Source organism: Juglans microcarpa x Juglans regia, chromosome 2D (genome assembly GCF_004785595.1).
Source record: "Juglans microcarpa x Juglans regia isolate MS1-56 chromosome 2D, Jm3101_v1.0, whole genome shotgun sequence".
NCBI classification, from domain to species: Eukaryota; Viridiplantae; Streptophyta; class Magnoliopsida; order Fagales; family Juglandaceae; genus Juglans; species Juglans microcarpa x Juglans regia.
Genome location: NC_054596.1, coordinates 9493241 through 9510338, shown reverse-complemented (window position 1 = coordinate 9510338; position 17098 = coordinate 9493241). Strand labels below are relative to the sequence as shown.

General features: G+C 33.3%; 1 protein-coding gene across 1 annotated transcript; it reads right to left on the bottom strand.

Moving 5' to 3' along the window:
• Window positions 1-7892: 7892 nt before the first annotated feature.
• LOC121248437 (pre-mRNA cleavage factor Im 25 kDa subunit 2) lies at window positions 7893-16129 on the bottom strand. The gene is made up of 7 exons (XM_041146908.1): window positions 15924-16129; window positions 15172-15217; window positions 11930-12023; window positions 11739-11812; window positions 11296-11382; window positions 11034-11144; window positions 7893-8370 (listed from the first exon to the last, which is right to left on the bottom strand). Exons 1-7 carry the CDS (start codon window positions 16040-16042, stop codon window positions 8299-8301), a joined length of 603 nt encoding a protein of 200 aa, XP_041002842.1. The 5' UTR covers window positions 16043-16129; the 3' UTR covers window positions 7893-8298.
• Between the last annotated feature and the right edge of the window lie 969 nt (window positions 16130-17098).

Genomic DNA, 17098 nt, shown 5'->3' with positions numbered 1-17098 from the left:
CCCTACACCATGCGGATAGCACCCCTACCTAGAACCACTATTCCACCTATTGGGGTTAATCTATAACCAAGATTTTGAAAAAGAAACAAACAAAAAAAAAAAGTGACATATCGTCATATCCTACAACATTTACCCGCTAGGGTATTGCAATCTACATCATTAAATTCAATACATAAATATATATATATATATATATATATGTGTGTCATGCCAAATTGCGAACTCCAAATCTAACTGTAATAGCCCATTATGTGCTGACTTTAAAAGTATTGATCAATATTACAATATTAATTTATAGTGTATTAAAATCACAAAACTTCTCTCAAATTAGTAATAATTTGTGATCCCAGTACTCAACCCGATCTTTTTATGCTCAATCCAGAAAATTATAATTGCTACCTTAATTTGTAGATTCTCGAGCAACAATAAAAATTCAATAAATACTCATTTTGTATCTATATATTGTTCTACAGACCTTAAAACTTGGACATAAATCGATCGACCTTGATGCCGGTAAGAAAAATCTAGGTTGATTTCCTGGAAAGGTATATTCCGTATTTAATCTCTTCAAAATGTACGTAGAATTCGGATGGACGTACGATCTCTGATTGTTGGTCTAACTTTTCTTGAAAACCTAGAAATCCAAGAAAAACCTTGCTAGCTAGCTCGAACTAGTTGTTGGCGTCATCTCATTCCTGCTCCACCGACAAGTTGATGTCTCAAGCCAATGCGCGCATCAGCTCGATTCCTATTGTATTCGCAATTATTCCAACCACCCAACATTTGATTACATTTTTTTCTTTTATGTCGAAATGGCTTGCGATGCTGAAACGTGGGAAATTCAATGTGGAACAGCTGCAAAGTCGTGTTAACCGACTTTAAAAAAGGAAAAAAAAAAATCCCCTTATTCTGATTGTGAACAATGATCTTATACGATATGTATACCTGCAGGCTGCAATAATCATCTTCAATCATTATAGGGAATCAGCGTTTTGGTTCTCTAATTCATTAAGTATAGGATTAAAGGGTTATGACAATCGGCAAACAAGATATCATGTGCATTTTAAAGTTGTTTGACAGACTGTCTCCACTATATAAATAATGATTGGTAGATTATTATTCCTTGAAAAAAATAAAAATATTCTGGGCATGGATCATTCAAAAGAGTAGGGATCATAAGAAGGAAACTTCACCGTCAAGCAAATTAGGAGCGTAAAAAAACCGTTTAAATCAGTCGGGCCCGACGCGGACTCACTCATGGAATACGGAACCGTCCTAAACCAGCAGAGAGATGGTCTGCCAACGGTAGAAATAAGTTGAAACTAACGTTAGCCGGATTGGTTTTAATTTCAACCTGATTCAAACCACTAAACCGACCGATTATATATACGTGTGTGCAGAGGCAGACTTAGAATTTGGTGTCTAAGAGGTAATCAACAAAGTGTGCAATATGTGTCAGTATAAGTAATATATACTTTTTACACATGACTATATAAAAAAATAATCATACGTCATAAAATTATGCAATTGTTCTTAACTTAGTCATATTTTTCTAAATTTTAAGAAAAATTTATTGATCAAAAATAAAACTGAAAAGTATCTAATAATATAAAAGTCGTTAGATTTTTATTGTATAAATGTATTACTGTTAATAAGTAAACAAAAAAAAAAGTATGTGAATAGCTTATTAGTTATTCACAAAAGAAAATAAATTTTTCACATACTCTCTCTCTAGAAACGTCTCATCAATCATGTAACTAGATAAATCTACTGCCTCCCATATGCAAAAAATTTCCAGATTTGTTTTAACTATTAGATAAACTAGTCTCTTGAAACTTCTAGCTAGTTAACTGATTAATATATGGTTAAAAACATATCAAAGGTCGTAAAAAAAAGATTAGGTACATGTGATAGGCAAGAAACTCAATGAAGTCGAAAATGACCCATATGAGAAATAAAAAATAAAAAAAATCATGTAACTATGTAAGCTCAGAAAGACAAGAAAAATTTATATAATATTATTAATATGAAAGTAAACAAACCCCAAAATGCACACCTAAGGCAAATAAAGAGAGATAGAGATGTCAAATCAAGGCTATTATGTTAATGAATTTAAGGATATTTGAGTAGTATACTGTGTGTTTGAGTGTTGGGGGCAATCTTAAATATTTTAAGAATATTTACACTTAAAATTATAATTATACAATATATAAGATTAATTTTTAAAACTACCGCCCTCAATCTACAACATAGTTTCACCCTTGTATGTGACTAGAAAAAAAAAATTAGAATGAAACGGCATTGTTTGGTTTAATACATCCAACGGCGTCGTTTCAATTTAGGGTTTAATACATTCTTCTCTTCTTCTTCTTCTTTTGATTATCTCTCTCCTCTCTCACGCAACAGCGCATCTCTATCTTCGTCGTCTATCGTGCATCTCTCTCTCTCATTGTGATGCCGAACCATCTCTCTCTCCCATCGCACGATCACGACTCGCACCTTCCATTTTTGAGTTTCGAATCATTCGTGATGCTGAAGGGACACCGACAACCAACTGGGATCACGTCGAAACCGACCTCGCCAATTTTCTTCCCCTTTATCGACCGGTTTCGACTGGTTTTATCTATGTATAGTAGTTGTCGGAAACCGAAACCAAATTGAAACAATCAGTTTTCACTCTAAAGAAAATACATTTTCGACCTTGTTTAGATTGGGAGAAACTTCAACCCATATCATCTTATCATTACAAATTTTTCAAACTCCCATACAAAATATAATAATTCAACTTTTTCAAATTCTAAAGCAAAATTGATATTATAAAATTATATTCTAATAATATTTTATTCAACTTTCATCTCATTTTATCTCATCTCAAACCTCATTTGTCAACCCTATCTCTCATTTGTCTATGAAGAATAATGAAGCTAGGGTCTTCTTCTTTGCCCTCTGAATGGAGTAACCAAATAAATTAATTATAAAAAAAATTCTTCTTATCAGTTATTATTCATTATTTTATACCTTATATTCTATAAAAAATACTTTAATATCCTATAAAAAAACAATACCCCAACATTCTATAAAAAAAATTATAAATATAAAATATAAAAATATAAATAATGACTAATATATAAAATTCCTCTTAATCATGAACCTTTTCAAAGTAGTCGAGTCAAAGCTGGGAACAAAATGAAATCTCATAACAGCCAAACGTAAGAGATAATGACTTAATTATTTCTGACGCGTGTTATGCGGTGTTGCACAGAGGAACCACCTACTATATGGTTTACCGACACGTACTTTAATACAAGTCTTCAACTATAATATTGTGCTGTTTGTTTAATTGATTTTTTTATGGTGTCTTTAATTATCTGATCTTTTTGTTAATGATTACTGCGCTACCCATGAGATAGCTAGCTAGATATATATAATTATGAGGTATGAGGTAATTAGATAGTTAAAAAAAAAAAGAAAAAAAAAAAGAGTATGAGGTAAGATTATTCCAAGCCTAATATATTATATTATATTATAAATTAGTATAATGAAAATTAAAAAAAAAATTTGTAAAAGGCTTTATTACTTGATCTGAGACGTGCTGAAAATTAATTTGTCAGCATGTGTACTAATTAGATAGGATCGAGGTAGGTAATGTTTAAGTTGAGTTAATTATTTCTTAATGCCAGGCTTTCGAGTGGGCCGTTCCATACTTGTCGATGATTTCCCATTATCTTTCTATTAATTAATATCGTTCATTTATTGAAACTTGTTCGGCAAAACAGATTCGCTTCATATATACTTTACAAACAAAATAAAGACGATATTTGATGTTATATATTGTCTCATTAGAAAATGATTTTCAGTGAAGATATCTTAATTAAGTGGGCCTCAAAAACAAAAAACTGATAAGTATTATACCCTTGCTTAGTGATCATAGCATGCATACATTAATATCTTCTGCAAGATCATCTTGCAAATACACGTTGAAATTATTAATATGCAAATTGGGGATTATAAGACATTAATTTTTGTGTCGCAGCATGCTGCATTATACACTATATAGTTTAATATAGAAATTATTCTAATGTGCAACCAATAAGCGATTTAAATAAAAAACAAAAAACAAATTAATTAGCAAACAAGCTCACACGTCATCTCATGACTTGCTTCTTGTAAACGTGAATATATTATATAGAGACATGCTAAATATAATTTTGGGTGTTCAAATTTCCCTGATCACCATATATATATATACATATATATATATATATATATTTAGAAAAAAGTAGGATTCATTATTAAAAATAGATTTTTTCATGTAGATCAGATATCAAATTTATTTTATTTTTTAAAAGAAGTGTGTGAAGTTTATACATACACCTTAAGACTGTACAAATCATTTTTCATATATTGGTGATCTGTCACCAATCACATGGAGTTAGTAAAAGTTTTTTAAGTAAAATTTAACATTTTCCATCTGTTTTTCCATAACTTAACTCATATTAGATATTATCTTAATTAATGAGCATAAAAATAGCCATTTATGTCCTGCTCATCTAAGAGGTACGTTTAAATGACAACTTCAAAGTAGTTTAAATGCCACATCATAAAGAATTAGTAGTTTTTAAAAAGAGTTCGATTTTTTTTTTTTTTTTTATATCACTCCTTACGTACATCATGAAGAAGAAGTTGATCATTTTCCCAAAATATAAATCAAAAGGCTTAATACATGTCAAGGAAGTGCCATAAAGCAATGAGACATTTAAGATAATATAACTTCAGACTGCTCTTACAAAGCAAACATCCATGCAATGAGTGTTGTTCTGATCATTAAATTTTCTGTACGTGCCGTCTCATACTGCTTTATATATAGGAGTATTTATAGCCGTTTTATAAAATGCAGGGGCAGTATAACTTAAAATTCTCAAAATAGATAGTCCCAATTAATGAATTAACAAATTAAAGTCACTGGTAACCGTTAGTGCTTGATGAAAAAGATTGGGATACAATATATAACAGATGTATGCATGTTCTTAAAAAAAAGGGATAATGCTCAACACCTGAAGGTTAGTTTAGAGAGAATTTCCTTCCTCTTAAAACTGTGTCAGTTTTAAGCTCGAATATCACATTAACGGGAGCAACACATCTGTACAAAATCTAAACCAAAGAAACTAAGAATCTTAACATAATGCATGCAGGTAGGGAAGGTTTACGTGCTGTGAAATTTCTAAGGTTTGAACGATTTATTAATGTCTTTTCTTCTTCTTTTTTCTGTGGAGCTTCGCGCTAGCGACAAGTCTGAGAAGGTTGGAAAATGAAAATTATATATATATGGAAGTTAGCAGGATCGAAAGAGTAGTGCTTTAAGAGTGGTATATAGGTTTACGCGTTGAATTTTTCAAGCTTTGGACTTTTTTCGTTCTTAATTTTTTTTTTTTCCGAAGATATATAGAATAATTAATCTGAGAAGGTTGGATTATGGTTGAAAATTAAAATTACATATATATAGGGAATTGGAATCAAAAGAATCAGTCTTGCGAATGCAGAGAATTGATTACTTTTACAAGGAAACAGCCAAAAATGATGTTTGCAAAAATAGATATATAAATTAGAAGTCAAATAGATCAAGCTAGTTGTTTCTATCGGCCTGCATTTTGCGCATGCATGAGTCAGCTTGTAGCTAGAGGTTTACGGAAATTACGAACTCCACTTTTCCATATGCTTCTGATCAACTCCACAAATAAATAGTAGTACTTGTGATTCATATATCGTACTTGTTCAGGAGACTCCTTTCAGTGAGGCCATGGCAGAGAGAAGAGATCAACCAATGATCCATGGGCTAATTATATATCATGCACCAAAAAACTGCACATAAAGCTATCCTATAACTAAGCATGTTAAGAATGCAAGGGATGGGCATCGTACATGGAAGCTAGTGTTGCTAATTATATAATATAGGTTATATAATTAATTAGAATTAGAATTAAGCTCGATCCTTCTTTCTCTAAGCTAGAGGGTTCTTGCATGCATGGGATCAAGACACCTTTCTAGCATGTTTTTGGCGTAAATCAAATATGAATTAGGTGGTCGAGTAGTAGTGAGCTGTACCTTAATTTTTGTTGGAAAACCAGTACTTGAAAAGAAAGATCATCTGCTTCATGATCATATCTTAGGTTTCAACGAATTAAGGGAAGCTGCCATCGTGCTGGGATAGTATTAATTTTAGCAAAGATATATAATTTCCTGCGCGTCAGATCATTTTTCAATTGTTTTGGGATTTTTTTATATATGAAAAGTCGAGATGACATATCTCTGATCTCTCCATTGGAGGGTGTGACACCAGGTCGTCGATCGAAGTTATATAATTCTCAACTTCATAATATCCATACGTCATTGCACAAGTTTTTTTTCTTAGGTGATGCAGATTGAAGCCCTTTATGCTCCTTTAACAAATTAGTATACAGCATTTGACTTATATATATGACGTTTTACTAAAATTAGAATGCTCTTTATATGATTCATCACCATCATGATCATGATTCTCTTATAATTTGAAGGGATTGAGAGAGAGAGATAGAGAGACGCTTTCCTAAATTAAGGCCCAATCCGGTGTTGGTATCATGTGTTAGCAATTAGTCCTGTACCCTGGTTACTTGTTTCTAGATATATTGTCACTAAATTAAAGTAGTCATCTGTTATTTTTAACTAAATTAGATACTTTGTACTAATTACATGTAAACAAAATGTTTTGACACGACAACAGTACCCAACAATACTAATAACTAATGGCATATCTTAGGTAAACCAATATATGAGTATTAACAAACAGATAAACAAATAGTAAAGTGTATATGTATCATGCATGTCATAGAACATGCTCAGATCTTTAATTTTTTTTTTTTTTTTTTTCAAATATGTGGGATTTACGTGGAGGACTATGTTTTGTTTATGTGTGAGGATGGATGATGCGATGCAAGCTAGGACATGTATATTTAAGTATATAGATCATCAGGTTGGCTGCCCCCATCCAACCACTTTTTCCTTCCTGCAAGGGTACTCTGAGTTCTTCATGAGTAAGGTGCAAATTAAAATAAGTTGCTTAGACAAGAGAGGAGATATTTAAAAAGATAGAAACAATATATATAATCTCTTCGTAGTAGTCGTTATATATGGGTTCAGATCCTTTCAGTCAAGAGTGACAACAGCGACAAAAACAATAGCGATAACAAGAAAAGACAGGAAAAAAGAAGATTATTAATATATAAAAGAAGGTTTTTTTGTCAAAATCAAGATATATATACTAGAATAGCAAATACTAATTGGATTGAAGAATATAAAATGGCCATCAAAATCATTTATAAACACGAATATTATCTACGTACACATGATCCTTGTGTGGCCCGAGATGTTTTTATAATTGTTTGAAATGATTGTTTAGAGTGATTTTTGGAAGCTATAGGATATATATATATATATATATAGAATGACTTGAACAGATCATCGTTAATTGAGATGAGCAACAGTGTCTCTGAAACCTTGGCTTCTACCGAGAGACCACCTCATAGGTAGCTCAATTTTCTCCCAACACCACTACACATCAAGGGGAAGTCAGTCGAAATAACATCAAACTATCCTATGGCCCTATAAACTAAAGAGCAATGGCATTTCTCAGCCACACAATATCTGTTTCAAGTAGCTTAGGAGGAATAAATTCCATCAAAAAGATGCAGTGAGGTATTTTATTATTATATCACCCATCATCCTTATTGAATGCATCCATCAAAACTAGACACTAAACCAAGGGGCGGATACCTAAGCAGCAAGCAAAAGTAGGAAAAACTTCATTAACAAAGCAAGGACAAGAGGAGGATCAATCTCCACAATGAGACCATGCGGTAGGTTGCTAAAGAGACTACATCGAATAAGCAGAAACTGCCTGATACACCACCATACATGCTACATATATCTCGTCTTTTGTGCCCTAATTTTACATTCCATTTTACAATGTAGGATAATAAGTTACATAAGAAAATTTGTTCGAAATCTTAAAGGGCGTTGTTGTAACTCATTCTACTCAAGAAAAAAAAAAAATCCGTTGGACTCTTATATTGCAGTAAATATGACTCCAAGAACGCACTACGGAAACCTGATTTGAACAAGAATTCTCATGCTAAAGTAAAACACATCAACAGATATTCCAAATAACCGGGCCCTAGCAGTCCATGCAATTAAATCAAGATATGAACTTCCAGAGAACTGTCAGCAGAGGTGTCAGGATGTGAGCTCTATTAATCCAAGCTGCATTCATTTAGTGATCATATTGAACTGGAATCTAGAGAGCTGCTGAGGAATGGTGGATATAACTGGTCCATATCGCTGCAACCATGTAAGTGACATGCATTACAAAAGTGATGACAAATATGAATTAAGATTGAAGGTGATAGTTTTAACCAAAACGAATAACAAATTGAAATGACAGAGCGAAGGGATCATGTGTGCCATTTTGATTAGTGAGAGTGCAGAGTAGGTGGGAACATATGAATAAAAAAGATTAATTTTCCATGGACTGTTGAAATAAACATAGTTTGATGGTAGACCACATGGGCATTGTAAAACTCCAGATTTATATGAGGGCATGGTAAAAGGGATTCCCAGATTGTCTTGGGAGAGGTTTTTACAGTAAAATGATCTCAAGGGGCCAACTATTACATTTTTTATTTCATTTTATTTTTGGGCCAACTATAACATTAATTAATCATTTGGAGTTAAACTCAGATGTGGCCTGAACATTTGTCATTACAAATGATATCAAGCCAATCCTAGGACTTGAGCTATGCAACATATAATTGAATGACCTGATGAGGACATTTGAGATTTAAGAGAGAGAAATTGCAACAACTTGAATTTAATATGAGGGTGCTGAATGGAATCACACATTGTTTGGGAGAGAAAGATCTTTGTTATTTGTAATGACTTCAAAAGGGATTTAATTGTAATACTGACTAGTCATTTTAGAGTATAAATAGTTGCAATTATCCCAACTTGTCGAGTTGAAGGCAGCAATAGCTTTCTTGTCTACGAAAATAGACTTGCTTTCAGCTGGAGGCAACAGTGTTGTAAGAAACAAGACTAAGATAGGCCCGAATTCTTTAAACTCAAATAAAGGAAAACAGAAAATCGGATTCGGCCCCTGCCTAAAACCATATCCAAGAGAGTATGGCAGGTCAAAAGGAAATTTGGATTATTTGAAGTTGGTTCTACGTCGGGTATCAGCGTAGAGAGATCAGTAATGGAATGTCATTTGCCTCAGGTAACACAGGATAGACCCAAGGCCGACTCTTTTATTAGGCAAGTTAGGCAATTGCCTAAGGCCCCTAATGGAAGAAGGCCCAAAATATATATATCTATATATATAAAGTAGAATTTTTTTAAAAAAATTATATATCCAATAAAAAACTTTAATTAACTCAATGAGAATGAGAATATAAATAAGATCAAATAGATATTATATCATTATTAGTTTTTACAAGTATCACATATAATAATTATTTTACCTATTCTCCTTCTAAAAATACACTTCTCTTTTGTCATTATTAGTTTAATATATGATTAATGTGAAAATTATAAATAGCAAAATTTAATTTTCCAGTGTTCATAAAATGTTTTTGTATAATCCTTTGAAGAGGCAAGGGCTCATTTTTTTTCAAATGTGTAAGTTGCTTATAGAACTTTATCGACAATAATGATTATAATTGTGTCTTAAGAGTCTAAAGTACTTATAAAACTAGATTTGATAAAATTCTCTCTAAATCAAAAATTTCCTAATAAAGATTAAAGTCAGTTATTAATTGAAAATGTGGTATAAAATCATAATTAATAATTTTACTTTACAAAATGATAGGAATTCTTTTTAAATAAAAATATAATATAAAAATAAAAATAAATTTATTTAATTTTACTTTAAAAAAAAAAAAAAGGCCTCACTCAGAATTTTAGCCTTAGGCCTCGGAACGTATTGAGCCGGCCTTGGATAGACCGATAGTCGGTATTACACCCTTGGTCCCTGAAGAAACTATGGTTCCCTCGTCGGAGTTGAAGGAAAATAGTGTACTGCCGAGGTTTAAAGGAGATGTAGGATCTGCTGAAGTTGCACATAAAGGGTCACCAGAGATGAAGGGACTTGCTGTCATCCCAGAATCTCCAATGGGGACACTGATACCATTGGAGAGAACCAATGGAGTTGCTGAGGAGGTACAAGATTAGAATATGGGTTTGGCATTGGTGCCTTGTGTAGAGGAATGTCTAGAGTCAGGAGTGCAGTTGGATACTGTGTCTAGGGATAATGTTGCGCCCCTGGTCTCTCTTCCTCTAATAGCGGATTGAATTCTGCCTAAAGTTAACGAAATTCAGCAATTCGTGGAAATTTCACATGGAGGATGTGAAGACCAATTTAAAGAACTAATTACTGCAATAGAGGCAAGCCACGCACTTGAAACCAAATTAAGTTTCAAGAAAAGCAGAGAGTTACAGTGTCTTTCTTGGGCAATCAACTACAACGCTAAGGGTGGTAGCTCAACTAGAGGTAAGTCTAAAGGGAGGGCATTGTGAATACGGGAAACAAAGGGTTGGGGTTGGGTTTTCGGGTAGAGTTTTAGTTCTACGGGAAACAAGGGGTTGGGGTCGGGCTTGGTGTATTTTGGGTTGTTTTCAAGGGCTTTTTGGTAATTAGGGGCTTTCTAATATGGGCAAGGTATTTTCTTGTATACATTCAGTGTACTTGATTATTCCTATTGATATATATATATAACATTTTTACTAATAAAAAAAAAAATTCCCCTCCCCATTAAATATAATCACTTTAGCTTAAAAGACAGTTTTGCCTTAAAAGGTTTAGATTGTGGCAAACCTGGCATTTTGACCTTAAAAGAGTTGAGTTTATAACAAACACTAGTCAAATGTAAAATCAAGTGGGATGTGAGATTTTTATTTTTTCTTCTTGATAAATAGGATATGAGAAAACTACCATAGGATTCCCATACCTGAACGTTATCATAGAGTTCAAACAATGGAACAGCAAGAAGTTTCAAATTTTTTGGGACCGCAAAGTACTCCCTCTCAGACAAGTGAACAACATAAAGCTTTTTACACTCCTGCATTAACAATGTGGGAAAGAATGAGAAAAGCACAGTTAAATAGAGGCCCAGAAACCTGCCCCATTAGAGAGAGAGGAGGATCATGTATTTGCCAATGAAGCCAACAACACGAAAGCAATCATCAATTTGGCTTTCAACTGTATTTTACCTTGGGTTTTGTTATGTGGGGAGGGCAATATGGATACATTATGGTTTCAAAGTTTGGCCTCCACCAGGTAGCCACACACTCACCTATCTGCAAAAATATGCCAAGGAGCAACAATAAGCATTAACAAATATAAAAACTGCAGTGCTGGTGTTAGGTCACATAAAGGTTAGGAAATATGGCCTTCAACTTCTACCCAATAACCATATTTCCAAGCAGATATGGCCTCCTAGTAAATTAGAAGAAGGCTATTCAAAACCAAGAAGCAAAGCCATTACCATCCAGCAAAAATAGTGATTCTGTCTGTCCACTAACTTTTCTTCTTTTAGCACCCCACCCTCTTTCTATTGATAATATTCATATTTTTACAATGCCCAGATCAGTTCCCAGTATCTCCTTTGAGGCTTTGAGCATAATCAGAGAAACAACAGAACAGATAATAATACCTGCCAGTCTGGCACAAGAGCAGGTACAGTAGCACCAAGCTTGCTGGTCAGCTTTCTTTTCAAGCCCTCAATTTCTGCCACAAAAATTAAACAGAAAATGAAAACAAATTGACACTGAGGAAGGGGGAAGAAGCAAGAGAGGAAACTACATATACTGTGCCAATTATGAAAATAAAATGGAAAAACCATACCATTCTCTCCGGACTTCAGACGACCACCAGGGAGTTTACAGAAAGTATTCCCAATTTGAAGAAGAAGTATGTGAGGATGATTATGTTCCTGTACCTGCAAAATAAATCCAGTCATAGATTGAGCTAAGGGAATGTAAAAATATCTGGACATGTAGAACAAAGTAGTTTCTTTCCAATTTTTGTCCACCCTAGCAATACCATGAACATTGAGGGGAGCAGTATATTGGGCATAAACAAAAGCAACAAAACAAAAATATGGTTTTTTTTTTTTTTTTTTTTTTTTTATAAGTAAAAATATGATAGAACTGTCTCAGACTCAAACATGACAATTCATTGCCATTTTATATCTGTGATTCTTTTGATAGGTAAACTAAGTTCTATTGATAATAAAGCATAGGCATAGTCCAACTACACGGGACATATACATGGAAGTCATGAAAGCTTAGTCTATTAAAAATCTATAGCTAGCACCCGAAAGGATAAAGTGTTGAAAAAGAGGTGTTTGAGTTCATCCAATGTCCTTTCCCGATCTACAAAATTCCAACCATTTTTTTGATAAGTAAAATTCCAACCATTGCCATTGTCATTGCCATGTTATACCCGTAGTCTTTTTTTTATCGGTAAACAAAAACTTTATTGATTAATCTGTGATCTTACTAGAGGTAGAATAAGGAATCACATTTTCTGACAAAATCTGTATTCCTCATTTAATAATGCAGAAAGCATCCAATTCAAAGATCATATATAACTGGAATACCAAACACTGTTTCTTTCTGTTTTTTTTTTTTTCTTTTTTTTTCTTCTTTTTTTCTTTTTTTTCTTTTTTTGGTTCAATAACTGCAAGAATCAATGAGTAAGCTACTATTTCGAACAGGGGCAAATAACTAGAAGGCAAGCATATGATAATTTTGGTTAAGCTTATATAATTATATTGAGAGCTGAGGAGGAACTTCTATAGTAGACCCAATTTGTTCACACACACAAACACGTGTGTAGATAGGAGGTTACTAGCCAATGTAATCCTATTGAAGTGCATCCTGGAAGGGTTGGTTTAGATACAATCCTACCCTCAAGCATTTTTTGCATGAAGAGACCTCCTGTTTCAAGACTCAAATCTGTATACACATCCTCAGTCTTTCACTTGTGTGTGAGCATGTGCGCGGCCAAATCTAAGTACATGCTCGTGTGCAGACTACACTAACACAGAAATGAAACCCAAGAGCTATAGCATCATGCAAACGATATAAGAGGGTCAAATCTGGTCAATTATCCACCTTTTCTCCTCACAAAAAGGGTTAAATGCAAGAAATACAGTAAGAATAATGGGATTGAGTAGTACATTAAGTGAACAAGCAATAGGACTTTAGAACTTTTATTTGGCTTACAAGAGAAAATTGGCACGTACAAAAAAATAAATGAAAAAAAAAATTATTGGTCCCTCAACATGCCATTGAGTATTCTAACATTTCAAAGAAACAAATCAATACTGGCATCAAATCCTAGGCATAGTCAACAACATTGTCTGGTGCTCTAAGGAAGTAAGAGGGACGCATGGTGCGGGCTTATGGAAATTTATTAGGAAGGGTTGGCAAGGTTTTGAAAGTCACATACGATTTGTGGTGGGAGATGGTTCCAGAATCAGGTTTTGGCATGATGTTTGGTGTGGAAAGTGTGCTTTATACAGGGCATTTCCAGCACTCTATAGTATTGCAGCTAACAGAGAGGCCTCTGCTGCAGATATGAGGGTATTTTCCCATGGATCTTATCAGTGGAATATCCTTTTTAATAGAAATATTCATGATTGGGAACTGCAGGCTGTATCTGATTTCCTCATGTTGCTCTATTCTATGGAAAATATTACGACTCAAGAGGATAGGTTGCAATGGAGGGATAATGGTAGTAAAAAATGTACAGTCACGACCTACTACAAGATTTTGTCAACCCAAGGCCATGTTTCATTTCCATGGAAGAGGATTTCGAGATCACGGGTGCCTACTAAGGTAGCTTTCTTCGTTTGGACTGCAGCCCTTGGGAAGATCTTGACTACGGACAATCTGAGGAAGAGGGGAATCATAGTGATGGATTGGTGCTATTTGTGCAAAAAAAGGGAGAATCTGTAGATCACTTACTTTTGCATTGTGAGGTCACGAGGGGGTTATGGAATGAGATCTTTCGAAGAATGGATATTGCTTGGGTAATGCCTCTGCGGGTGGTGGATTTATTGGCATGTTGGAGGGAGCTTCAAGGCTGTCCTCAAGTGGCGGCAGTGTGGAAGATGATCCCGTTGTGTATCATGTGGTGCACATGGTCCGAGAGGAATGAGAGATGTTTTGAGGATAGGGAACGTACAATGGAGGAGTTTCAAAATTTTTTTATGCACACTTTAATGTTATGGTTTTCAGCCATTGTACTTGATGGAAACAATGTCCATGACTTTCTTTCCTTAGCTAGAATGTAATTAGGTGGTTTCTCTTGTATACTTCCTGTGTACACGGGCTATGCCTATTCCATTCGTATGAATAAAATTTTTATTACTTATCAAAAAAAAAGTTATAAGTAGCATTGAACGCAAAGTTTCAACATTAATTAAGTTTTTATTTTTTTTTATAAGTAACACTAATTAAGCTTTTATTGTGAAGAGCAAGTCTAATATCAACACATGTATGTAGAATTTTGGGTTTTTGAGTATGTGCATGTGGTGGATGCATATAAAATTAATGAAAGACATTTTGAAAAACGTATAAATAAATTGCTTTAGCTTTGAGGTGAACAATAACTAGGCCTATGAGGTCACCATGAGTTTCATCTTGGACAAGTATGGTATTTAAAGACTTTTAGTATATGCTTCTTAGTCTTCAAAAATTTTATGCCTTCTTTTTTGGAGATCGGAGAGAAACCCACTGACTTTTTTGTGGGACGGGTAAACCTAGATACCCTATGCCTTCTTTTACACATTAAATCTCACTCTAGATTTTTTTTATAGGTAAACAAGAATTTTGTTGATGAGAATGATAAGCATAGCCTAAGTACACAGGACATGTACAAGAACTACACCTAGGCATAACTAACAACTAATACTATTTTTCACACTAGAATTAAAGCTGCATAAGAGGTAAAATGGGGGAAATGCAATTAGCCCATCTCTCTCTAAGACATGTATCGAAAAATGACAGAGAATATCACATGACAAAGTTAAATTTTCACAACATCATAACCCATGGCAGCTAAATCAACGAACATACCAGTAAAATCCCTTCGACACTTGTCCTCATTCCCTCCTTCATATAGCTGAAACCAATAATCATAACCAGGGATCACATTCACCCGCCTTCAGTCAGGAAGTTCGATACAAATTTCCATAAACATAAGCATTCAAAACTTCGACACTAATTTCGTTGTTTCATGATACAAAACTTCTATTTCAGCGTTTGGACCAGTTTGCAAAGACATATTTCAGCATTATCGAATATTTCAAAGATTCTAGAATAAAAAATCGTATTTGAAATCGAGTTTTCTTCGTTTGTTCATTTAGATTTTACAATTCGTTTATTTCCTGAGAACATTCGAGGAAGAAAATAAAAAAGTTAGGTTTCCGATTCTAGCTCCAACCAATTTTCGTCTCATCTCATCATTACATCTTTTTCAAATCATCATCCAAAATATAATAAACAATTCAACTTTTTCAAATCTGATTTCAATTTTCTCAAATCTCAAAACAATAATAATATTAAAAAAAAAAATTCAAACTTTCATCTAAAACCAAAAATTCTCATCCCACCCCCCAAACCAGCCAGCCTCCTTAAATAAATTTTTTTTCTTTTTATCTCAAGAAACCAAAACTGAAAGCAAACGCTGAAAGAGTGAAAAATCTTTCTCTAGTTTCTTTTTTTTTTCCTTCATTTTATGAAAATTCTTGCCAACCAAACAGAGGAGCTGAGGTTTTTCTAGGGTTTAACAAATTGAGAGAGAGAGAGAGAGAGATAAAATAAATTACTTGACTTTCATGCGAGCAAGGCGATCGGCAACGGAAGTGTCCTTCTCCATCTTCGGCTCTTTCGTCCCGAAGGTGTAGCTTGAAAGTGGATACGTGTCCACCACCGATGACGTCACCATCTCTCCCTTTCTACAGGGATACAAGGAGTGGCAAAAACCCAAAACAGATATTGAACGGGATGATTCAAAGTTCTAACCCTGCCCTGCAGGATGCAGCCACCTGCAGTCTATATATATTTTGGGGGCGGCTACTATGCCGCCCCATTTTGACCGCTGGCATACCGCCCAGCGTTAATTTTTTTTTTTTTTTTTTTCTTTTCACATTTTTTTAACATATTTAAATATATTTAAAAAATAAAAAAATACACCAATACACTTAAAATCACTTCCTTAACCACTAAGTAAAAAATAATAAAATAAAAAAATAAATTTTGACTAGAGGTCAAATAGAGGTGTCAAATTAGGGAGGCAAAGTAGACTTTCTCATATATTTTATATTTTTAAAGAGCACGGTTATACATAAATCGTACTCTCTGCACATCTTACATGTTTGATGTTTTGTTTTTTATTCATTCCTCAATACGGTGTGTTGTGGCTACAGCGATTGATGTAAATAATTTTTCATTTTTAAAAACTAATTCTTTAAAATACTGTACATTGAAAAAAGCTAGTCTGAGTACATAAAAACATCTCATCTAATTTCATAATTATTTTTTAAAATTTTTACACAAAATATAATAAACAACTTAACTTTTTCAAATTTTAAAATAAAAATAATATTAAAAATTTATATTCTAATAATATTTTATTTAACTTTTAACAAAATATCATATTTTATTTCATTCGAACTGTGTAACCCGAGCTTTTACCCTCGGGCACTCCCAAGTTCCAATGATTTGTTCTTTAAAATACATTATTAAAATCTACTTTTTTTCAATTTATCCATTTATTTTTTATATCAATGAGATATTATTTTTTTAATACTTTTATTGATTTCAAATATTTCTTCTAACTCTTGATAGTTTGCAATATCTCTATTTTTTTTATATTTATAATATCTTCTCATATTTAATGACTAATGTGATATAATTTCATTCTATACACAAAATAAATATATATTAGTCGAACAAAATCAATAAATAAAATCAAAAGATGAAAAAATAAGATTATATTATA

Excerpts from the sequence above, each read along its gene's own strand:
- LOC121248437 (XM_041146908.1), bottom strand. The coding sequence starts at position 16,042 with ATGGTGACGTCATCGGTGGTGGACACGTATCCACTTTCAAGCTACACC. Across the intron at positions 15,218-15,923 it reads CTTGCTCGCATGAAAGTCAA|CTATATGAAGGAGGGAATGA; the intron begins GTAATTTATTTT and ends TATTGGTTTCAG. Across the intron at positions 12,024-15,171 it reads GTGTCGAAGGGATTTTACTG|GTACAGGAACATAATCATCC; the intron begins GTATGTTCGTTG and ends TTTATTTTGCAG.